The sequence below is a fragment of the Armigeres subalbatus genome, chromosome 3 (assembly GCF_024139115.2).
Source record: "Armigeres subalbatus isolate Guangzhou_Male chromosome 3, GZ_Asu_2, whole genome shotgun sequence".
NCBI classification, from domain to species: domain Eukaryota; kingdom Metazoa; phylum Arthropoda; class Insecta; order Diptera; family Culicidae; genus Armigeres; species Armigeres subalbatus.
Genome location: NC_085141.1, coordinates 110,774,205 through 110,798,445, shown reverse-complemented (window position 1 = coordinate 110,798,445; position 24,241 = coordinate 110,774,205). Strand labels below are relative to the sequence as shown.

General features: G+C 44.2%; 2 protein-coding genes across 3 annotated transcripts in view; one reads left to right on the top strand and one right to left on the bottom strand.

Annotated features, from left to right (window-relative positions):
- LOC134224460 (uncharacterized) overlaps window positions 1–24,241 on the top strand; it is a 346,723-nt gene that overhangs the window by 35,373 nt on the left and 287,109 nt on the right. The gene's annotated exons all lie outside the window — the stretch shown is intronic.
- On the bottom strand, window positions 22,088–23,540 carry LOC134228125 (uncharacterized). The gene is made up of 5 exons (XM_062709905.1): window positions 23,382–23,540; window positions 23,225–23,318; window positions 22,855–22,986; window positions 22,411–22,793; window positions 22,088–22,341 (listed from the first exon to the last, which is right to left on the bottom strand). The coding sequence occupies exons 1-5, from the start codon at window positions 23,416–23,418 to the stop codon at window positions 22,142–22,144; spliced, it is 846 nt and encodes a 281-aa protein (XP_062565889.1). The 5' UTR covers window positions 23,419–23,540; the 3' UTR covers window positions 22,088–22,141.

The window sequence follows — 24,241 nt, the reverse complement described above, 5'->3', positions numbered from 1 at the left end:
GCCTTGATCCCACGACCCCAGTACGCTAGACAGGGTAGTAGGGAAAGCACCTGTCTAGGGCACTGGATCCGTGGGATCAAAGTTCACCGAAGGGGCGGTTTCCCTCCAATACCTTTTCCGAACTAAATCTATCACATGTTGTGCATATGCATAATCGAGTTTCAGACATAGTAACTAATTTCCACTCCGGGTGACTTAATACCCGGCATATAGGCAATTAACTTTGAATGTACTGAATAAATTCCTGCTGGAGTTACTTCAGCAATATCTTCCAGAAATTCATTGTATTTCTCACACAAGATACATATTAATGCAATGTCGGGCATAGAAAAACTTTCAATTGATAACTGTATTTCGACTAATAGAACAATAACTTGAAGGCCAAGCAGGCCAAGTTCCAGTTGGAAAGTAAGAATAAGATGATGTCCTAAAAAGCATCATAACTCATGCTACCTAAAAAGCATACCTGAAACATACCACACTGTAATGGTGAAACAAGGTGAGGACGTAAGACAACCGTGAAACAGTTTTGATTATTTGATTAAGGTCACTCCTGACGGAATCCAATTTTCAAAGTACTCGCGTTTTCAAGGGCACACCATTCGATACGGAAGCAACGCACATCTGTCATTTTTATTTTTTCATCTTTGCTGCGTCGCAGCATGCGTGAAAAAATAAAAATGACAGTTGTGCGTTGCTTCCGTATCGAATGGTGTGCCCTTGAAAATGCGAGTACTTTGAAAATTGGATTCCGTCAGGAGTGACCTTAAAGCTCCCCGGGAACCAAAGTTTTCACAATGTCCTTATCTCAGTATTCCATGGGTGAAAACATATTCATATTCACTCAACAGGTTTCGTACTTCAAAAGCATTCTGGGAACTGTTATTACCCCTGAACAGATCCTTCAAGAGGTTCGCTTTCTCTTCTCCAATCGCCTAGCCTGATAACTTCGTCATCTCTATTGAAGGTATCTGCGAAGCCTTGATACTTGAGAGCAGTATGTATCGTTATCAACTGTTTTTAGGTAGTTATGCAAAACAACCGCTAATACTATCTTCTCAGCATCGTTCGGTAGCATCACCAAAGTTGTTTCTCCACTGAGCAACCAAAATGCCAAAAGAATTTTCGATGGTACGTCGAGCATGTGAAAGCCGCATGTTAAAGTTGTCTCGTATCGGTGGAAGAAGCTTCCCAGGGAATGCCCTCATCAAATTGGGTTTAAGTGGGAATGCAGCGTCCCCTTTCATGTAGTTAGGGGGTTTTTACTGTTGAATTCGGTAAATATGCCGCAGTTGCAAATTTAAACTGCCGTTTAGCGAACGTCTACCGAACTCCGTACAGGCAAAAACTCCACCGTCGCTATTGCCCCCGAAAGCTCCAACATCCACCGCATCAAATTTGCATTTTGCATTACATCAAGTTGATGCTGTGCTCTCCTTTGTAGTTAATTAAAAAACAGCGAACCGGAGTTTGGATAACCAGGACATTCAATTCTGACGTGTTTTCCGTCCACAGCTCTGCAGCAAATACGTGGAAAATACGTACATCAATGTGTAGAAAATCCGAAACTCAGGACTAAGCGGAGTTCTTAACGAATGCTTTTCAAGCATATGTTTCACCATTTCCAGTAGCGAATTGAATGCTTCAGGGGTCATCCTTGTTGTTCGGAAAAACTTTTCAGGGTTTTGCATCATCGTCCGGTAGCTTGTGGCGAAGAAACCTGAATCAGCCCGGTTTTGGAGAAGTGGATGCACCCGCCACCTTCTGTCCACAATTTGCTTCTGGCTTCTGCTTGCCTATATGCAAGATATAATCCGGAAATCTCGAGCGCCATCCATTTCGAAATAACTTTTTTGAAATTCAAAAACGAAAAAAATGGTTAACATCACAGCTGTCACAAACCGTATGCATTGTGGGTTGCTTTTCCGTTTTGGGTACGTTTTGTACATATCAACACAAACACAACCATTGTGCTCCGGCTTTAAAGTTCATCCGAACGCAATGTGCGTTGGCCCGTATAATCCAGTGTATTTAAAATAACTGTCAGAAAATCGGATTGCTGACCGGATCCATCGTGCGCCGACCTTAACACCACTTGCCTTGCAGAGGTTTTCCAGGTAAAGCACGGCCTACCAATTTTATTTTTCTCTGCGATTTTATAACATCAAAATAAACAAAATAGGTCTGATTGGACAGCCTTGTTTGATTCCTCTGTTCTTGCTGATGGATGGAGTCCGATTGCCGAACCACTTCTCTTATTTATACATGCTTTGGTGTGCGATTGATAAGAGCGCCGGATATCTTCATCAATTTCAAGATTGCTGGTAGTATGAACGTATCGATGTTATCGAATGCCTATCTTAGGTCAAGTGACAATTCTGGTCGGTTTGTTTTTTCGCCATCTTTTATTCAGAATTCTGCGGAGCACAAATATCTGATCGCATGCCCTACGTTTACGCTGGAAAGCCATTTGGTATTGTGGTAACTGCTCTTCGAGCTTATGTAATAGAATTTTTGAATATATCTTGTAAGCAACTTAACATAGAGTTATGCAACGATAATCTTTCACAGATTGGGCATTCTGGATTTTCGGAATTGGGACCTGAAGGGTGTTTAACCATTCTGAGGGCACATTGCATTGTTGGTTCGGAAAGTCGTTTGAATCAGTTCCACCAAAATATCGAGCATTTTTTCGGATCCGTGTTTGAGAAGTTCGCTGACTATGCCATCTAGGCCAGGTGCAGAGTTATTTTTCATTTTAAACATGTATCGTTACTATTTCTCGCTTAATTTTTCAAAAGGACCTAAGTAACATTTTTTTCATGAATTAATTTGAATAGCGCAATCAACATAACAACATGAAAGCTATTGATTGCAGTATTCAAATTAAATCACGAAAAAAATGTTACTTAGGTCCTTTTGAAAAGTTAAGCGAGATTTCTGTCCTTGTGGGTTGTATGTCAATTGTCAATCTCCTGTAACTGCATGTAAGTCCCTTCAGACTGTTCTTTCATCTTCAACTCCCACTCTCGCACATGAATAAATTATTGCTTTCCTTTGTTGGTTTTTCTTCGATGTATTTTGATAAAATAAAACGGAAAGTTTTGACCATTTTGTCCAATCTGATATTTCTTCCAAAATCGTTGTACTTTTTCTTCGAAGTGTTAGTCAAAAGCGGATCTTCAATCTTCTCTTACCTTATTTCATTGCTCTTGGAGAATCACGTTATGTATATCTTTCAACAGTTTCTTGATGATGTTTAACGTAATTTTCCGACGCTTTGGCTCTTCTGGGGGTCATTGGAGATAGGGTAAAAGTTCCGATAGTCGTGGGTGTTCCTATAGTTGCGGTAGTGTTGTTTTTACACAATCTACGCATTTAACGCAGCAACCCATATAGTCTATCAATTTGTTGACCTGTCATTATACGAAATACAGGAAAACAGGTTAAAAATTGCATCAAAATTGGTAAAGTATCACTAAAATACCTTTTCCTTTTATCTACTTTGCACCAATAGTTGCGGTAGTGTTCCTAAAGTTGCGAGTCCCATATGAAAACAATGGGATGCGCAACTATAGGAACACGAATTAAAAAATACCGCAACTATTGGAACACTGCACCAATAATTTGAGGTACCATTTTAGGTAACAATGATGGATGCTGCTGCAATTAGGACCCCTTTCGGATCAAATATAATTTATAAACTTCCATGTACACCCTTGGGGTAAGTGAAATGAAATATAGGCTTGGTGTGAACCAATAAATAGTGGTGGAATGTGCTTAGTTCCTCCACTATTGGGTCTTTTACTCTATAGATTTTGGTAATGCTTTATTTGCAGCTGTCATGATAGCGTTTGCTGGACCATTCCATTTTTCATAAGGGTTTGTTTCGTTTGTAAGATTCAGACCTTGGATATTGGTATCTAGTTCTCGTTGGGAAGTTTGTCTTGTTTCTTCGTTGTTTTTAAGTTCCTCAAGGTCTGATTCGTTTGTTTTTGTTGATGCTATGGACACTTGTTTTGTTGGTGCTACCAGCGCCTTCGTGCTGCCGTGTCCGCTCCGCAGAGCGGATGCTGCGTGTCAGTGCTTACGGGAATCATCAAAAAAGTTATCAAAAGCTGTACTTGGGTATTTTTTATCAGAAAATCGAAAGGACAAAAGTTCGAAGGACAAATAAATATAAATGTGCAAAAGAATGATTGATCAACACTTTGCCTCATTTTTTGTTGTAATTTCGACCTTTTATCCCATGTCACCATTTGAACCTTCGACATTTTGCTGTTTCGACTTTTTGCCCTTTCGGCCTTGACTTTTTGACCTTTGATATTTTGTCCTACAACCGTTTTTCTATTTATTTTTTGTTCTTTCTACCTTTCGCCCTTTCGTCCTTCCACCTTTTGACACAGATTTTTTGTCCTTTCGACCTTTTAATCTTCGACCTTCTGTCATTCGACTTTTAGATATACATCCTTCTGAGTATCATATTTTCGTGACGGTCTCCGATTCTTTTTTTTCTTCTTCCTAAGCAATGGAGGGGGAATCTGCTCAACAGACATCCTGGGTTGTCCAGGAAGTGCGGGGTTAGGGGCCACCTCCAACAGCAAACCGGGGAGGCAGGACTGCATCCCCGACCCGCTAAACCGTTTCCATTGCCGCCAAGCCCATCGTCCCTTCGGTACAACCAGAAAGTAATGCTTCAAAGGGGGGCGAGTGCATAACGCACCCTCGAGGTTAGCTGCGTGTCCTTGCAGCATCGAACATCGAACTCGCTTTTTTAGAAGAACACCATGGTATCGTGACAGCGCATTGCCGGCTTTCCAGGTGGCCTTACCACGCCCTATGTCCTCGGAAGGTGGGAAGGGTCGACTTCGCGCCTGCTTCCCTCTGCACGACTGGTTTCAAGAATGATGATGCCGCGAGCGCCCCAAATTGGCAAGCACACAAAGGGACTTGCCGACGCGGTGCCTACGCTTGCCCCAGCCTTGACGAGAACCCCTTTCCGTCCTCGGGCTCGGAACCCGCCCGGTTGACCGACGCCGCGAAAGCGACGATACCATGTTGTTCTTAACGCGGCCACTTGTTCTATAAAAGGATCGAGTTCGACCACAGTGCACCAGTATGACCCATGAGCCGACTCCGAACCCTTGGACCATCTCTTATTTGCGCCTGAACTAGCCATTCCTCGAGTCCACGCGCCTTCTGTGTAGCTCCGAGACGATTTGGACGATAGCCGATAAAACGGCGTTACAGCCAACTTCATCTTTACACATCCTCCGGACTAGGTTGTCCGGGATAGTGTCCAGACCACATGTGGCAAGCATGTGGTCATTATCGCTCACACAGGCACCCGTCCCATGCGAGACTGACTTGGGTGCTCGCACACCATTCACACCATTTGAGTCTTACTTGGATGCTCTCCCGGGCGCTCCGCTGCCATGCCTCGAGGTGTCAATAGCGGTAACTGCCTGGGCCTACAGATATTACGCTACGACACTCCTGCCTCAGCACGAGCAGATCAATCACACCACTGCCGAAGTAGACCACACGCTACCCTGCCGAAGCAGGGACACTCCCCATGCACCACATGTGCACAACTGTAGGTGTGTGGGTACAACCCACTGCTACCCTGCCGCCGAAGCAGCTTTTCCAAAGACCATTCGCTCCACCCTTATTCGGGTGCTCACTCTAACACGCCACTGCCATGCCTCGAGGTGTCGATAGCGGTATGTAGGGACAAATCAACGATACTACGCTACGACACTCCTACCTCAGCATGTGCAGTCCATACTCAGACTTCTGCTGCGCTTCGAGGTGACAATAGCGGCGACGCGCTATGACACTCCTGCCTCAGCACAAACAGATCACTCACTCTCTGCCGAAGCAGCTCACGCGCTACCCTACCGAAGTAGGGACACTCCCCATGCCAATTGGCACTCCCTGGGCTTGTGCTTTTGAAGCGGCACACAGTCGCTTTGATAGAGTCTGATTACGGGCACTTGTGGTTTTTTGGGAGGGATTTTAGCAGAGCCCACTGCTAAATCCCACCACGCCCTAGGCAGTTCTCCCTGACTCACAGACAGCTGGGGAGGAGTCGTCAAGCCCTTGGACATGGTCCATGCTGTTCCTGCTGTCCCTGCTGCCCCCAAACGAGGGTGGAGCCCAAGGGAGTTTAGTCGGTATTACCGGTATGGTCGAGTCCGACACTCCAGTACACTTCCGTGTGGTAGTTTGGCAACTACAATGCACGTGTACTGGGTTAGTGTGTAAATGCATTCTCCCTTGTAAAAAAAAAGCATGGTGTCACGCATTGTGCGAAAACGCGGGCACACGAACAACACGTGTTCCGCCGTTTCCTCTAAACCTGCGCACACTAGAGCTCTTAGGCACATGAGCCTATACGTACTTTCTAACTTCGTTCTGTAGCAGTTAATACGCAGGGCCGTGCCCCAAGCTGGCCCCCCATACCTCAGTATGGACAGAGCAACGCTAGCCAGAAGCTTGCGCTTGCTGGCATAAACCGCAGAGCTATTGGACATCATCCGGGACAATGCCACTATAGCTGTGGAGGCACGCTTGCAGGCGTAATTGACGTGGCTACCTAAGGTGAGCTTATCGTCGATCATTACCCCCAAGAGTTTGATGGAGCGTTCAGAGGTGATCGTGCAGTTGCCTGCCCTTATCACCGCTTGTTGCTCCGACTTTCGGTTGTTAACAACAACCACCTCAATCTTGTAGTGAGCCAGTTCTAACTTCCTGGAACTCATCCACTCCTCCACAATTGCGATCGAGTGGGCTGCAGTCAACTCCACCTCTTCGATCGATTCGGCGTAGACCTCCAGCGTAATATCGTCAGCGAAGCCATCGATTACCACGCCCACCGGGAACTTCAACCTCAAGACACCGTCGTACATGACGTTCCATAGCACCGGACCCAGTATGGAACCTTGCGGAAACCCTGAGGTTATGTCAACGCACTTCCGACCCGCTTCCGTGTCGTATACCAGTACTCGATTCTGGAAGTCGAGTCGGATTCGAGAATCTTGTACAGGTACTCGGGAATTCCAAGACGCAGGAGCGCATCTGCAATAGCTGACCAACTGGCACTATTGAAAGCATTCCTCACGTCCAGAGTCACTACTGCACAATAGCGAACTCCCTTTCTCTTACGCTGGATAGCTATCTCCGCGGATTTGGTAACCGACAAGATAGCGTCGACGGTCGACTTACCCTTTCGGAAGCCAAACTGGTTACTCGATAGACCATCCGCACCCTCCATGCGTATCAACAACCTGTTGAGGATGATCTTCTCGAGCACCTTCCCCGCCGTATCAAGCAGGCATATTGGTCTATATGCCGACGGATCCCCCGGTGGTTTTCTCGCCTTTGGCAATAGAACCAAGCTCTGCCTTTTCCATGCTTCAGGAAAGACTCCCTCGTCCAGGCATCTCTGCATGACAGATCTGAACATCTCGGGAGCCTCAGCAATGGCCGCTTTGATGGCCAGGTTCGGAATACCATCCGGTCCTGGCGCCTTACCTACACTAAGGGACTGTGCAATCCCCGCAAGTTCCGCCACAGTTACTCTTCCCTCGTCGGCCACCCTGTCCCCTGGCAGCTCCACAAAGGGAGGCCAGGGATTTGGGTCGTGACGTGGGAAGAGCCCCGCGATGATCCTGTCCAGCATCTCTGGAGACCACTCTGTAGAGGCCATCGCCCCACGTGTCTTGGCCATTACGACCCTATAGGCGTCACCCCATGGATTCGCGTTGGCACTTTGACACAGGCCCTCGAAGCAGGCTTTTTTGCTTGATCTAATCTCAGTCCTCAGAACGGCTCTAGCAGCCACGAACGCCACCCGTCGTTCAACACGCTCCTCTTCTGTGCGTGCTCGCTGCATCCGCCTCCTTGCCCGTAGGCAGGCGCGGCGCAGGTTCGCAATTGCTTGAGTCCACCAGTAAGCCGGTGGCCTCCCATTCCTAGGGTGGACTTTCCTAGGTATGGTGGTATCGCATGCACGCGAGATTACTGTTACCAGCTGCTCGCCGCTCAGACCGAGAGTATTGTGCTCGCGGCGCAGCGCTTCCTTAAGCACCTCGTCGTCGAAGTATGATGTCTTCCACATACAAGGGCTAGGCCTCGCCCCTTCTTCCGTCCGCTGAATGCAGGTCGTATAGTCGATACTGCAGCGAACCGCCAGTCGCTGTGAGTGTAGCCATCATCTACCCTCCAGTTCGAACTACTCGTTTGGCCAGGGCTCCAGAACGTAACGTCGATAATCGACTCGGCCCCGTTCCAGCTGTAGGTACTTTTGGTACCGACATTAGCCAAGTCCACATCCAACATGGCCAGTGATTCCAGCAGGATCTGCCCCGTTGATTCGTGGATCGGCTTCCCCATTCCACGGCCCAAGCGTTGAAGTCCCCCGCTATCACCACCGGCCTACGCCCCATCAAGTTAGCCGTCAAACAATCTAGCATTCGACCGAACTGCTCGATCGACCATCGAGGAGGCGCATAGCAGCTGCAGAAGAAGACCCCGTTGATTTTGGCAATGACGAAGCCCTCGTGTGTCGAAGACACCAACTCTTGGACTGGGTATTTCCCCGTTGTCCATATCGCCGCCATTTTAGACCCATCGGTGACCTAATTACAGTTCCTGGCGGGTACCCTGTAAGGATCTGTTATGAAGGCGATATCCATCCCCCATTCAGTAACTGTCTCCGATTCTCGCAATAACAAAGTGTACTCCGGTATAGAAAGAAACAGACGCAGCCCTACGTCAAAACAATAATAAGACAGATATGCCACATTTTCATGCCCTGTCATGAAACAAGAATTAGTGAGATTTTCGTAGAATGCCTTTCCAAACTTTCAGATGATAAACCTAAATAAATGTAACCCATTAGTAAGCTTTTTATTCCATTCAACTTCAATACCATAACCATACGCTTGCACCTTTCGATCAACTCCATTTAGCTTATCTGGCTACATCTTGTTTGTTCGAAACCCCACTTTTTCTTCATGTTTTTCTCAGATTTGACCCTTCTTGGGATGCTTCCATAGTATCTGCTTCCATAGTACCTGAATTTTTCTATGTGCGTGTCGTGGTTCATGTTTTTGGGTACGAAAGTAGTACGGAGAAGAACAGTAGCCCCGAAAGGTGCCGGAAGTCCACCTCGACGTAAGTCCCATCTTCCATGAGACGTTTTCACGACACGCTTGTGATCCTGATCACTAGTAGAATGTCCATTCTGAACGCATTTCTCCTTCCGTTCGGTGCTCAGAGATTCGTAGTAACGTAACACGACACACCGCTGACTGCATGATTCCAAGATATTTTCGGGTGTGCCGATGAGAGAGTTGAGGTTGTCAGTTACTTGATCAAAATCAATCCGCGACGGTTCTTTTCGGTTGACGCCTTATTTTAAAGGGTTTTGAAAACCTGACACTACACTCTAAACTACTTTTCCTCAAAGTTATAAGAGAAAATACCCAGTGGATAGTTTTCTACAGAGTAGGACGCTCTTTAAATGGTTGAAGTAAGTTGCAACTGATATTGGAACGGATTGAAAGTACAATTCCACCAGCTGTTTCCTCACCGCTAACTCAGAGCGATGTTTATGCCACCAAGATTTTGGCAATAGCTAAGGTTACCCATTTCAACTAGAGCTGTACATAAATTACCCCATTATGTATTATATAAATAATTTCCTTGGAAAATGTTAAATAAATTTCTTGGCAAATTCCGAAGGAAACTCCGAAAACATCTTGCAGAAATTAAGATACAAATTCCTTAGGAAATACCTTAGAAAATTATTTCTGCCAAATTGTATTTCCAAAAGGTGTAATGACTGTCCAACTCGATGTAAAGTAGATTCTGACGCTTATTCAAGCCTACAAAACTTCTCCCCGATTAATATGCAAATCAGTAAAAGTCGTGACGCGGGTCGGAGTGCCTCGATCAAGCCTCGTACGGAAATCAAGATTTTCGGAAAACCACTTCCAGTCCCCTTCCTGCGTCGTGCGTGTATTCATCAAATTAGTGGGTAATTACGGCGATAGGTTTTTTCTGTTTTCCACCGCCATGCCGAGTGTAGATCAGGCACCGCAACCGCCGAAGGTGTAGACGTAAAACAATTTCGGATCTGATTCGGCGCATTGCCGATCCGCCGTTGGTGGTTGGTGGATATAATTAATGCATGGTTCAAAGCTCGTTAGATGATCTGTGGGTTTGTTGTTTTATGGATCGTTTTGATTCGGCTCTTCTATGCAGGGGAAGCTCTTTAGGGAATGGTTGCCTCGAAGTGTGCTGCAGTTTTTGGAGTCTTTGACTTTGTGCTCAGATCAAGGCTAGTGAACTTGCTTTAATATGCATATCGGCTTTACGTTACCAAACGGTACAGCAAATCAATTATACCTGCAATTAAGAAGTTTAGCGCAGGAGGAAGTGATTTGCACCACACATTAGACAACAGCTGCTTGAAGTTGATTTTACAAGACGTAATCGATCGTCAATTTTCTGGGAATTAAGAAATTCGATAATTGTTAGAAAGAACGGTACGGTATATGTGTGAAAATTTGCCGTTAGACTGACGTGTGCATCACAACCTTCAGGTTTTGATCATTTTTCGGTTTCACAATGTTATTCATTTATGCTTATCGTTTCAAAGTTTAGGTTTTTCACGCTTTATAATCATTTTCTAATTCAATGCGCTGGAAGCAAACGGTAACGATGGCATGGGCGGCATATCTACACAAAGACACACCGGAACCAAGTGGTAGCAAATTAGTAAATTTCGTCAGATAAGATCTCGATGATGTTCCCAACTCGAACCGACATTAGATTCAACTCCTAAAGCGGAACCGTTTAGTTGTTTAGTATGAAAGCGAAAGCAATGTTTTTATATATCACTTACCACGAAGATGTGCTCATTGAGCATAAAGTTGCCACTATACTGGCAGTAATTCGGAACAATGTCCATTGTGTGTGCGATGTATAGCATATTAGCTTCTACGGTGGCTTCGACTTTTGCGGACTGCGAGTGGGAAATGAAAATGGGTTGAGTGCATGGCTCAAGTACTGCACACACTGTGGATAGGAAAGTGGGAATTCGATATGTAAACCTCAACGATGGGATCCAAACAAATCTAAGACGGGAAAATCAACTGGATTGGAGCGAAAAACAAATTGTTGAAAGTCTTGAAAGTGTTCAAGAGCTGGACAGTGGAAAATGGAGTTGCCCTTTTGAATCGTTTTACGCTAATTTGATGAAAGTCAAAACACGTTATTGGGTTAGGTTTCTTATAAATCAGCAATCTTTTTATGGTTCCATATAGGTGTTATTCATTTACCAGAACTTATAGTTTCAAATGTAACACGGGATAAGACTAAATACAGACTCTAATTCTTCATCCTCATAAAAACAAAAGAGACCATAACAATTGTGGCGCATAACTTTTTTCAGTGACCAATCATTGCCAAATTCAAAATAATAGGAGAAAATACCAATTGTGGTACAACCCGTGGAGTGAACCGCAATTGGCGTGTTTTAGGCCTTTGTCATAATTGCCCCTTTTCCCTAGCCTAACTGGAAATGAAATCAACCTTTTTTCGGGCCTCCACTGACCTACTTCCGTGGTTGCCTTCGCCAACATTTTCTCTCCCAATTTCTGGTGCCATTACCGATCAAATCATCCCCAATTATCGATCATAAGCAACACCCTACGCTGTTGGTGTTGATTTTGGCAATTGGTTATTTATCTTGCCTCCTCATCTCGATTACGTATTTTTTTTAAATCCTATGCTCCATCAGATCCAGATAGTGTACAAGCTGTTTCGTTTTAGATACCGTTTGACGACGTGAAAGCGTGGCATTTTTCTGATTGCTAGTTACGCCGCGGCAATGGTAACGATGTGTTTATTCAGCGGTTTCTGGTACTTTTCAATGCGGCACTAATTCAACTGTTCATTTATGTTCGATCCCAACCGATATCTGGAGATTTAAATATCATTGATAATTTTTGTATGGTTGCATGTTCGTAGAGTTTAATTTTGTTTACTGAATTTGTGGAAACCCACAGTTACCCCGCATTAAACGATTACTTATTCAAAGTGAGGTACTTTATCTCGTCCTATAATATCTATTATAATCATTTAAATCAGCAATATTTCCCGTCTTGAACGCTTGGGTCGCATGTTCTTCGATGCTCGTCTTTTTAAAGGTACGTGCACGCAATATTAAAAAGCCGTACAAGAGCATCGATATTAAGGCTCCCCAAGCCCTAGCGACTATAGAGTTTGCAGTCTTACTAAATGGACTATTTGATGATTGATATTTAATTAGTATTTATCGGCGAAACGAATTACCTAAGTTCAATTTGGAAGGATGCATTATAGTCAGTGCTTCCATGGTGTTAAAAGTTCTTAGGACCGAAAATTTCAAACCGATTTAAAAATAAACCTAGGCGCTAGACGTTCATACCCAAGTAATATTTTAAGTTTCATCAATTTCTTCAATCATAAGCAAATATAAAACCTCAAGACCTTTCCAGAACCTAGAATATTTCTAGTTGGCCCATCCTGGTTTAGGTTCTTTACGAGGTTTAGAGGTTTAGAGAGTTTATTTACGAGGCATTGGAAGAACGAAACGTGCACAGTCCACAGTGCAATGGATCAATAACCATTCAACAACAATTTACAAGCTGAAATAAAAACGATTTGGAAACTCCTTTTTTAACGTTTGTTAATTAAACTTTTAAACAGCTTTATTATTAAAATATTTTCATTCAACTTATAAACCTCATTAAGCATCAACTAAATTATTTGAGCAAAAATATGCAATGGGACTGGGATTTTATATTCCGTATGTACAATGAAGGTATATTTGCACAGCATAAATTACAAATAATCGAAAAAGTGTCAGCTCACATAGCCTAATTTTCAAGTGCCGAATTTAAAATATCGTGTAATTTTCTCGAAAGATTCCTTAGAATCAGTGTTAATATTCCTCTTATTTTTCATTCACTTTACCAATATTTTCCGTGTTATTTTCAATTTTCTCCAATCTTTTCTTTAGTTTAACCAATTCCTCATTGTAGATTTACCAACCCCCCTTTTGAAAACAAAAGTAAAAATCTTTTTGTTTTGACTGTAACTTTTCTGTCTTTTAACTTTTGACGTAGGACTTACTACGTTTCTCTTTACTATACTGGGTTTCATTTAAATTTTTGGAAATCAAGAGCGTTACGCTGAAAGGGAAGATTTCGAACATTACTAGCACCTTTATATTTCGATGGATTTTGAAGATTTATATTAATCGACTCGGACAATCTCCAGCAATTTGCCAATTTCATTGAAATTTAAGATTATTAACTATAAGCTATTGAAAAGTTCAATTCTTGTCAAAGCCAAACATTTTCTGTTGTACCCAATTCCATTCGTGCATTCCTAACACGGACATCAGAATGATGTGAGTCGCGGGCCTTCGAGTCCACCGCGAGATTTTCTGTGTGTATAAAATAAGCAATACCTTCCGTACGCGGGTCATTAGATCTTCTGGGTTAATATCCCTAAAAAAAACAAACCAGCAACCAGTGCGCGAGTAATTCATTACACGCGCGTCGAACCGAATACACCTCACCGGATGAGGCAAACCGGAAGCATGGCACCAAAGCTGGCGGCAGAAAGGCAGCGAGAAGAATACGACGATGATGATGGCTACAGCAACAGCAACGATAGCGGGGGCGGCGCAACGTGATCGTCACCAAGTACACCGGTCGGTATCTTCAAAGAATTCCCGTCGGGATCCTCAAAGGATTTCCGTAGGAATCCCCGAAAGATTCATGTCGGAATCCCAAAAAATTAAAAATCATGTTGGAATCCCATACGGATTCCCATGGGAGACCTAAGGGAATTCCGTTGGAATCTCGAAAGGCTTCCCGTCAGAATTCCCAAATGATATTGATCGGTATTTTAAACAGCTGAACAGGAATAATAATGTTTGGGCTGTTACCGATGATTGTTCAAAAAGTATTAGTAATAGTAATACTCCGAAATTTCCTGCAGGAATTTTTTCGAAAGTTCCTCCAGGAATTCCATCGGAAGATTCCGGAAGTTTGTAAAGATTTCTTCCTGAAGTTCCTCCAGGAATTCCTTCGAAAGCTCTTCCGGATGTTCGTGCAGAAATTCTTCTAGAAGTTCTTCCAGGAATTCTCCCGAAGGTTTCTCGAGGAATTCTTGCGGAAGTTCCCTCAGCAATTCCTCCAGAGTTCTTTCAGGAATCACTCTAAAATTTCCTGCGGGAGAACTCCTGGAGAAACTTCCTAAGAAATTTTCGAAAAAACTTCCGAAGGAATTCCTTTAGGAACTTCCTAAATAATTTCTAGAGGAACCTCCGAAGAAATTTCCGGAGAAACTTTTGGAAGAACTTCCGAATGAATTGCTGGAGGAGTTTCAGAAGGAATTGCTGAAGGATCTACCGGAGGAATTCCTGGAGGAACCTACGGAGGAATTGCTGTAGGAACTTACGGAGGAATTACTGGAGCAACTTCCAGTAGAAATCATGGAGGAACTTCCGAAGAAATCCTTGAGGAGCTTCAGGAAATTTTCTGGAGGAATTCCTATGGAAACTGGAGGAACTTCCGAAGGAGTTCCTGGAGGAACTTCCGAAATAGTTCCTGGAGGAACTTCTGAAGGAGTTCCTGGAGGAACTTCCGAAGGAGTTCCTGGAGGAACTTCCGAAGGAGTTCCTGGAGGAACTTCCGAAGGAATTTCTGGAGGAACTTCCGAAGGAATTCCTGGAGGAACTTCCGAAGGAATTCCTGGAGGAACTTCCGAAGGAATTCCTGGAGGAACTTCCGAAGGAATTCCTGGAGAAACTTCCGAAGGAATTCCTGGAGGAACTTCCGAAGGAATTCCTGGAGGAACTTCCGAAGGAATTCCTGGAGGAACTTCCGAAGGAGTTCCTGGAAGAACTTCCGAAGGAATTCCTGGAGGAACTTCCGAAGGAGTTCCTGGAAGAACTTCCGAAGGAATTCCTGGAGGAACTTCCGAAGGAATTCCTGGAGGAGCTTCCGAAGGAATTCCTGGAGGAACTTCCGAAGGAATTCCTGGAGGAACTTCCGAAGGAATTCCTGGAGGAACTTCCGAAGGAATTCCTGGAGGAACTTCCGAAGGAATTCCTGGAGGAACTTACGAAGGAATTTCTGGAGGAACTTACGAAGGAATTCCTGGAGGAACTTCCGAAGGAATTCCTGGAGGAACTTCCGAAGGAATTCCTGGAGGAACTTCCGAAGGAACTCCTGGAGGAACTTCCGGAGGAATTCCTGGAGGAACTTCCGGAGGAATTCCTGGAGGAACTTCCGGAGGAATTCCTGGAGGAACTTCCGGAGGAATTCCTGGAGGAACTTTCGGAGGAATTCCTGGAGGAACTTCCGGAGGAATTCCTGGAGGAACTTCCGGAGGAATTCCTGGAGGAACTTCTGGAGGAATTCCTGGAGGAACTTCCGGAGGAATTCCTGGAGGAACTTCCGGAGGAATTCCTGGAGGAACTTCCGGAGGAATTCCTGGAGGAACTTCCGGAGGAATTCCTGGAGGAACTTCTGGAGGAATTCCTGGAGGAACTTCCGGAGGAATTCCTGGAGGAACTTCCGGAGGAATTCCTGGAGGAACTTCCGGAGGAATTCCTGGAGGAACTTTCGGAGGAATTCCTGGAGGAACTTCCGGAGGAATTCCTGGAGGAACTTCCGGAGGAATTCCTGGAGGAACTTCCGGAGGAATTCCTGGAGGAACTTTCGGAGGATTACCTGGAGGAACTTCCGGAGGAATTCTTGGAGGAATTTCCGGAGAAATTCCTTGAGGAACTTTTGGAGAAATACCTGGAGGAACTTCTGTAGGAATTCCTGGAGGAACTTCCGGAGGAATTTCTGGAGGAGCTTCCGGAAGAATTCCTGGAGGAACTTCCGGAAGAATTCCTGGAGGAACTTCCGTAGGAATTCTTGTAGGAACTTCTGGAGGAATTCCTGGAGGAACTTCCGGAGGAATCCCTAGAGGAACTTCGGAGGAATTCCTGGAGGAACTTCCGGAGGAATTTCTGGAGGAGCTTCCGGAAGAATTCCCGGAGGAACTTCCGTAGGAATTCTTGGAGGAACTTCCGGAGGAATTCCTGGAGGAACTTCCGGAGGAATTCCTGGAGGAACTTCCGGAGGAATTCCTGGAGGAACTTCCGGAGGAATTCCTGGAGGAACTTCCGGAGGAATTCCTGGAGGAACTTCCGGAGGAATTCCTGGAGGAACTTCCGGAGGAATTCCTGGAGGAACTTCCGGAGGAATTCCTGGAGGAACTTCCGGAGGAATTCCTGGAGGAACTTCCGGAGGAATTCCTGGAGGAACTTCCGTAGGAATTCCTGGAGGAACTTCCGGAGGAATTCCTGGAGGAACTTCCGGAGGAATTCCTGGAGGAACTTCCGGAGGAATTCCTGGAGGAACTTCCGGAGGAATTCCTGGAGGAACCTTCGGAGGAATTCCTGGAGGAACTTCCGAAGGAATTCCTGGAGGAACTTCCGAAGGAATTCCTGGAGGAACTTCCGAAGGAATTTCTGGAGGAACTTCCGAAGGAATTCCTGGAGGAACTTCCGAAGGAATTCCTGGAGGAACTTCCGAAGGAATTCCTGGAGGAACTTCCGAAGGAATTCCTGGAGGAACTTCCGAAGGAATTCCTGGAGGAATATCCGAAGGAATTCCTGGAGGAACTTCCGAAGGAGTTCCTGGAGGAACTTTCGAAGGAATTCCTGGAGGAACTTCCGAAGGAATTCCTGGAGGAACTTCCGAAGGAATTCCTGGAGGAACTTCCGAAGGAATTCCTGGAGGAACTTCCGAAGGAATTCCTGGAGGAACTTCCGAAGGAATTCCTGGAGGAACTTCCGAAGGAATTCCTGGAGGAACTTCCGAAGGAATTCCTGGAGGAACTTCCGAAGGAATTCCTGGAGGAACTTCCGAAGGAATTCCTGGAGGAACTTCCGAAGGAATTCCTGGAGGAACTTCCGGAAGAATTCCTGGAGGAACTTCCGAAGGAATTCCTGGAGGAACTGGAGGAAGAGAAGTCAAAGCCGCGATAAAGCGATCGAAAACCAGAGGAGCCAAAGTCTTAGGCCGTCAACGATACGCGGCTCTTGAGAAGGAAGTGGAACGCTTATGTCGACGGGACAAGCGAGCGTGGGCAGACTCTCTGGCTGACGAAGGAGAGAGAGAGCCGCTGCAACCGGAGACAACTTCCGGAGGAACTTCCGAAGGAGTTCCTGGAGGAACTCCCGAAGGAGTTCCTGGAGGAACTTCCGAAGGAGTTCCTGGAGGAACTTCCGAAGGAGTTCCTGGAGGAACTTCCGAAGGAGTTCCTGGAGGAACTTCCGAAGGAGTTCCTGGAGGAACTTCCGAAGGAGTTCCTGGAGGAACTTCCGAAGGAATTCCTGGAGGAACTTCCGAAGGAATTCCTGGAGGAACTTCCGAAGGAATTCCTGGAGGAACTTCCGAAGGAATTCCTGGAGGAACTTCCGAAGGAATTCCTGGAGGAACTTCCGAAGGAATGCCTGGAGGAACTTCCGAAGGAATGCCTGGAGGAACTTCCGAAGGAATGCCTGGAGGAACTTCCGAAGGAATGCCTGGAGGAACTTCCGAAGGAATGCCTGGAGGAACTTCCGAAGGAATGCCTGTAGGAACTTCCGAAGGAATGCCTGGAGGAACTTCCGAAGGAATTCCTGGAGGAACTTTCGAAGGAATTCCTGGAGGAACTTCCGAAGGAATTCCTGGAGGAACTTCCGAAGGAATTCCTGGAGGAACTTCCGAAGGAATTCCTGGAGGAACTTCCGAAGGAATTCCTGGAGGAACTTCCGAAGGAATTCCTGGAGGAACTTCCGAAAGAATGCCTGGAGGAACTTCCGAAGGAATACCTGGAGGAACTTTTGAAGGAATTCCTGGAGGAACATCCGAAGGAATTCCTGGAGGAATATCCGAAGGAATTCCTGGAGGAACATCCGAAGGAATTCCTGGAGGAACTTTTGAAGGAATTCCTGGAGGAACATCCGAAGGGAAGGATCGAGGCAGGCGTTGTGCTGAGAGGAAGCATTTTTTTCAACTGACATTTGGAAGACATTTGGTGAGATCGTTTTGAATTACTTCTACTATGTTGTCCAGAATATCCTTCTTTTTCTTTTCTTTCTTAATTTAAATCTGACAAAACTTAACCTTTTTCAATTTCTCTTGAAGTATGTGTATTTTTTTAAAAAACAAATTCACTTTGAATGATTTTCCTTTCCAATGACTCAGAACCATAACTCCTGAACATTCTGAACTGTGTTAACAAAAGTCACCTTTGGTCAGTTGAACATGTTTTTTTCCTGTGTCTAATTAAAAAAAATCATGAATGTTCTGCAATAAATAACATGCCATTACGTATTTCATGAACATTATATGTTCCAAATGTTTGATATAATTTAATTATTTCATATGTACACAGGAAACTCAGATTATTGGTTTCGTTGGCGTTTTCTAAAGCAACCTCACAGTTTGCTCAAAACATATTAATTAAATTGCAACTAGTATTTTTCAATAGTATTTAACTCTCACAATTGAACTTAATTTTTAATCTCGATAGAAGTCTGGATGGGAATTTAAAATTGCTCTAGCGTTCAAATTACAAGGTAATCGTAAACTGTTGTTTCTTTGTATTATATTATATTGTACTGCAGTGATACCACGACGAAATAATGATAAAGGCAACATACTATAAACTGAAAATAAAACGGAGAGTTATGTGAAACACCTTGTGAAACACCCAGTTTTGCGTCGTGTTTTATGAATGTTATGTAAAACGACTAGTTCCAAATATCCTAGTTCGACACAATTGTTTTTGTTTTTCAACAAATGTAGTCGATTTGTCATTATTATTCAAATGACTTTAAGCTCTACGAAGCCGATGTTTTTCAATTTTGCTCGATATTAAATATATTAAATTTTGTTGCCCTCCATAAAATATCACAATTGTGAACTCCGTAATACAAATAACTGAATCGATCGGTGACGTATTATTCGGTTATTTCAAACACAATGGCGCGAGAAATGCGGTTAGATGTGGTTAGATTATAATTGTTTGCTTTTTCTTAAATACCGTCAAAGGAGATGAAGTTAGGCCAAAATACTATATATTCCAAGTAAATTGTGTGTATCAAATTGTATCGTTATGTCAACATGTCTTAAGTGATAATTCGGTAAAATACCTAAAATTGGCTATTTTTAACGTGCTTAAGTTTCATCAAGTGCTATTGTGTCTATTATGCCTATTCTTGAATTTTGTGAGTGTGGGATCGAACGAGTTTTTAGAGCGCAGAACAATTTCGAGATCCGTGATATTTTGTTTTACTATGTGTTGTTGAAAAATATATTAATTAATGCGTGACCAAATGTGTTTCAAGAGAGCAGAACGACGTGGAATTGTGTGAAAGTCAAAGTTTATTGTGCGTCTGATCGTGTTTTCTCTAGTCGCAGAACGATCGCGCGATCATCGAAATGTTTTGTTCTGCGTTGTGCGGTTGACCTTATTATTTGGCGTGTGCATGTGCGACCTTATTTCCTTTATCACGCAGAACGATCGCGCGATCATTGGAAAATTTTGTTCTGCTTTGTGCGGTCGGTAAATCAATTGGTTAGCGCGCGTTCGTTCGATTGTGTTTTTGTTTAACCTCGTTCAAATTACACGCTACACTCGGCATACCGTTTACCAAAACGAACCCTGCCACACTCCCTCCCCATAAATCCAAAATCCCAGTGATTTCTCGTGGAAGTGCAGATGACTCGTCGGCTTCCATCAAAGCGAGTATCACGTCAACATTTTCCTTCCTAATCCCTAATTGACCTGCATTCGGACACGGCCGGCGCTGGTATTGCTTAATTTTGGGTCACCAGTTCTTACACATTGATGATGCTGTTAGTCCCAAACACCATCTGTTGGTTCTCTGTGTAATTACAGCTGACCTGGCAATAACGGAGTAGCAACCGTGGGCGGTCAATCATGCTCATGCTCATGCTCATGCTCAATTCCTGGAGGAACATCCGAAGGAATTCCTGGAGGAACATCCGAAAGAATTCCTGGAGGAACTTCCCGAAGGAATTCCTGGAGGAACTTCCGAAGAGGAAGAGAAGCCAAAGCCGCGATAGAGCGATCAAAAACCAGAGGAGCCAAAGTCTTAGCCCGTCAACGATACGCGGCTCTTGAGAAGGAAGTAAAACGCTCATGTCGACGGGACAAGCGAGCGTGGGCAGACTCTCTGGCCGACGAAGGAGAGAGAGCCGCTGCAACCGGGGAAATTCGCCTCCTCTACGATATCTCACGACGCTTAAGCGGAGCGAAGATGAATGCAACGATGCCTGTGAAAGACGCGAATGACGCTGAAACGCTGATTCGAGCACTACGAACAACTTTTTCAAGTGCCAGCCTGGCCATCACCACCTCGGCATGATCTGCCTAGGATTCGACGTATAAGACGCGTCAATACCCATTCCATCACTGCTAGAGATTCAAACAGCCATCCAAAGCATGAAATCGAATAAAGCACCAGGGGTCGATAGCATATCAGCTGACATGCTCAAAGCTGACCCCATGACATCCGCTCAACTACTGCATCGTTTATTTCGTAATATCTGGGACACCGCAACTTTCCTGGTCGACTGGATGCAAGGTATCTTGATGAAGGTGCCCAAAAAGGGTGACCTGACTGTATGCGATAACTGGCGAGGCATTATGTTGCTGTATACCGTTCTCAAAGTTCTGTGCAAAATTATCCTAGCCCGGATTCAGGAGAAGATCGATGCGACTCTCCGGCGACAGCAAGCCGGATTCCGTATCGGAAGATCCTGTGTAGACCATAAAGTCACGCTCCGCATCATTCTGGAGCAGGTCAACGAATTCCAAGAGTCCCTTTACTTGGTATTCATTGACTACGAAAAAGCTTTCGACCGTCTCAATCACGAGAATATGTGGGGCGCCCTGAGACGCAAGCGCGTTCCTGAGAAAATCATTGGCCTCATCGAAGCACAGTACGAGGCCTTTTCGTGTAGAGTGCTGCACAATGGGGTCCTGTCCGACCCTATCCGGGTCGTAGCTGGTGTGAGGCAAGGATGTATTCTATCACCGTTACTGTTCCTCATCGTAATCGATGAGATTCTGGTAGGTGCGATTGACCGTGAACCAAATCGCGGGCTGTTATGACAGCCTATAACCATGGAGCACCTAAATGACTTCGAATTGGCTGATGACGTTCCGGCGCTCTGATATGCGGAGTAAGCTCAACGACCTTGCCGAGCGCTCCTCCTCGGCAAGTTTAGTCATCAACGTCAACAAAACCAAATCGTTGGATGATAACACGGTGACTCCTTCCAGTTTCACAGTAGCCGGGCAACCAGTGGATAATGTTGAAAGCTTCTAATATCTTGGTAGCTAAATGGCGTCAGACGGCGGTACCAAGATAAGCGCACGGATCAAGAAAGCAAGGGCTGCCCTTTGCGAGTTTAAGAAATATCTGGAAAAACAGGCAGATAAGTGAACGCACCAAAATACGAATTTTTAACTTAATCTGTTTAGATGTTAACTAAATAAATGAAAAAATGAAATTGTTGAAAAAAATAATCTGAGCATTCAATCACTTCCGGTCATAATTACAGCTTCCGTTTCAACTTGCCCCGCATTACAACTTGCTCCGGTCTACCTTACTGATTTTATTGAAGCATTATGAAGAACAGAATCGGAAACAAGTCGAGTCAAGTACGAGACACTGAAGACGACCTTACTATTGAGGTCGAAATACGTATCTGTCAATGTACAATTAAGTGCTGGAATTAAATGGGATTCTACAAACTCGTCTTATGACAAGTGAAGACATTCCACTAAAAAGCTCAAAATAATTTTCTTAACAGAATCGGAAGCTATTGCAAGCAAGAGACACGTATGGAATCATATAGCAGTTGAAAAATATGCCAAGGGCCATTGAAAAACAACACTAAATTTGGATTTGTCTTATTCACCTAATGTTCACCAGAGAATATTTTGCTCGAAGTTGTTTTATTCCATTTATTCAAATTTGATTATCTAACCTTCACTAATCCCGTTTGTTTTTTGTCATCGTACACTGAGCCAAAGGAGGAATTTGGCAAGCACAGTTGTAGGTGTACTGATCCGTAACTTCAGAAACCAATGAATCACCGACGTTCATCGTCAGCTTACCGTACTTGCACTTCAGGGAAGAATCTTTAACTTCTTTCTTAGCTGAGCCCTCGGCCAATCGATCTGAGTCCTTAGCTATCAAATAAAGTGAAAAAATCGAAATTTAAATTGCATATGGTTCCATTATAAATTAAATGGTCTTACGCATTCTCCACTCCCACGGGCAGCAACGATCTTCGTAGTAAACGGGAGCACCCCCATTGTAGACATGCTTGGCATAGAACAATTCGAATCCGCAAATCGTTTCGTAGCAGTTGGGGTCATTCGCAATATTCGTCTGATTGTACCCAGCGTGGCAAATGCACGTCAAGCATTTGTTCGATGATGGATACATTCGTTGCCCGGCAAGGAATACTTCGTCCTTGGTGGTGCACTCCGCCAGCTTTTTCTTATCATCACCACATACCGACCCCGCCGAACAGCAGCTGTTTGGCTTATAGGTGCGAATACAGTTCTCGAAGTCGAAACGTTGGAAGAATTCGGCGCAATCGATGTGTGTGCAACGGAATTGCGCAAAAGGGGAACCACTAAAAGTTAAAGGCACAACGTGAGGTTTATTTTGAAACTGTGCTTCTTTGTCTCTATCACCTTCGGCAGTAGCATAGAGCCGAACAATATGGGTAAACCAACTCGTTGGGAACCTGCTCGGTTAGGGCATACGTTTTCCCATTGAAATAACATTTGGAATTATCGTGATTGGTCAAGCTCGGGCAATCATATCTGAAATAAATAAGACAAATAAATCCATAATATGACACTGTTTTTATATTAACTTAAGTCGCAACCGCAAACGTAGATTTTTTTTTGCAAATTTTTGGTAATTTGAACCATTTTCAGCTGCTTTTCCGATCTGTTAAAGATCTGGCCCTTTTGTTGCATGATCGTGGAACATCAAATCAGTCCATGAAGTTTATGAAAAAACATTGTTTACGTTTGCAACCTCATATTCTAGAGCAACCTGGCTGGGCAACCGGAACCATTTGATCCAACCGGTGTGCATTTCATGGTTGTGTAATGCCGTGTGGGAATATCACACCCAAATGTGCTAATCACTGTAATGCAAAAATCAATATTATTGATGATTCACAATCGATCAATCTGAATTTCCGTGCCACCTAACACAAACAATTCCAAGAATATGAACTTCAACATGTTTCTACTCTTTGTTGATAATAATGGTCTCACTAACTACGAAACGAAGCTGTTAATGCGGAGCGCTGAGAGTAACTGAGCAGATTGCAACGCAGCGGTTGAGATTTACCTACGGCTTATCTGGCTATAGAACGTTAGGCACAAAACAGAATTTGAATTTCAAGCTTTTACAGCTCTAGGGGCGCATGACGCAAAAGAATGTTTCCATTGTCGATTTTCCTATTGTTGTCAATTTATGTCTTACTTATGTCTGAAACTCGATTTGAGCAATTCCACAACATGTGAAAGATTTCTCGCTTAACTTTTCAAAAGGACCTAAGTAACATTTTTTTCATGAATTAATTGGAGAACTGCAATCATGTTGTTCTGTTGATTGCACTATTCAAATTAATTCATGAAAAAATGTTACTTAGGTCCTTTTGAAAAGTTAAGCGAGATTTAGTCCGAAAAATTTATTGGAGGGAAACCCAGTACGCTAGACCGGTGCTTTCTCTACTAAGTCAAGAAGGACTTCCGTCGTCCTGCGCAGCTCAGCGGGTACTGATGAGATCAAATTTCCAACAACAGGCACATAGCCGTACTCTCGCAATCTATTTTTAAAACCAACTCTTGCACACGTATTGTTTTTCTATAATACCAAACCGAGTAGGATGAGTTTTCTCATATCGAATGGAATGTTTCATTCGAACTCGATGGTAAGATCTCTCTCGTCACTTACGCCCTTATTCCCGCAAGTGTTTGTTTAAATATCATCTTCAGTGTAAACCGGCGGGATCCAACTATTAGTGATAATACTACTCTCACACGTTGATCTCAGTTATTT

What these genes read in the sequence shown, in the direction of transcription:
- LOC134228125 (XM_062709905.1), bottom strand. Translation starts at nt 23,418, where the DNA reads ATGTTGAAGTTCATATTCTTGGAATTGTTTGTGTTAG. An exon ending in CTTGGAATTGTTTGTGTTAG is followed by an intron (nt 23,319 to 23,381) that starts GTGGCACGGAAA and finishes TTTGCATTACAG; the next exon opens with TGATTAGCACATTTGGGTGT. An exon ending in CCCGTGGGAGTGGAGAATGC is followed by an intron (nt 22,342 to 22,410) that starts GTAAGACCATTT and finishes TTTATTTGATAG; the next exon opens with CTAAGGACTCAGATCGATTG.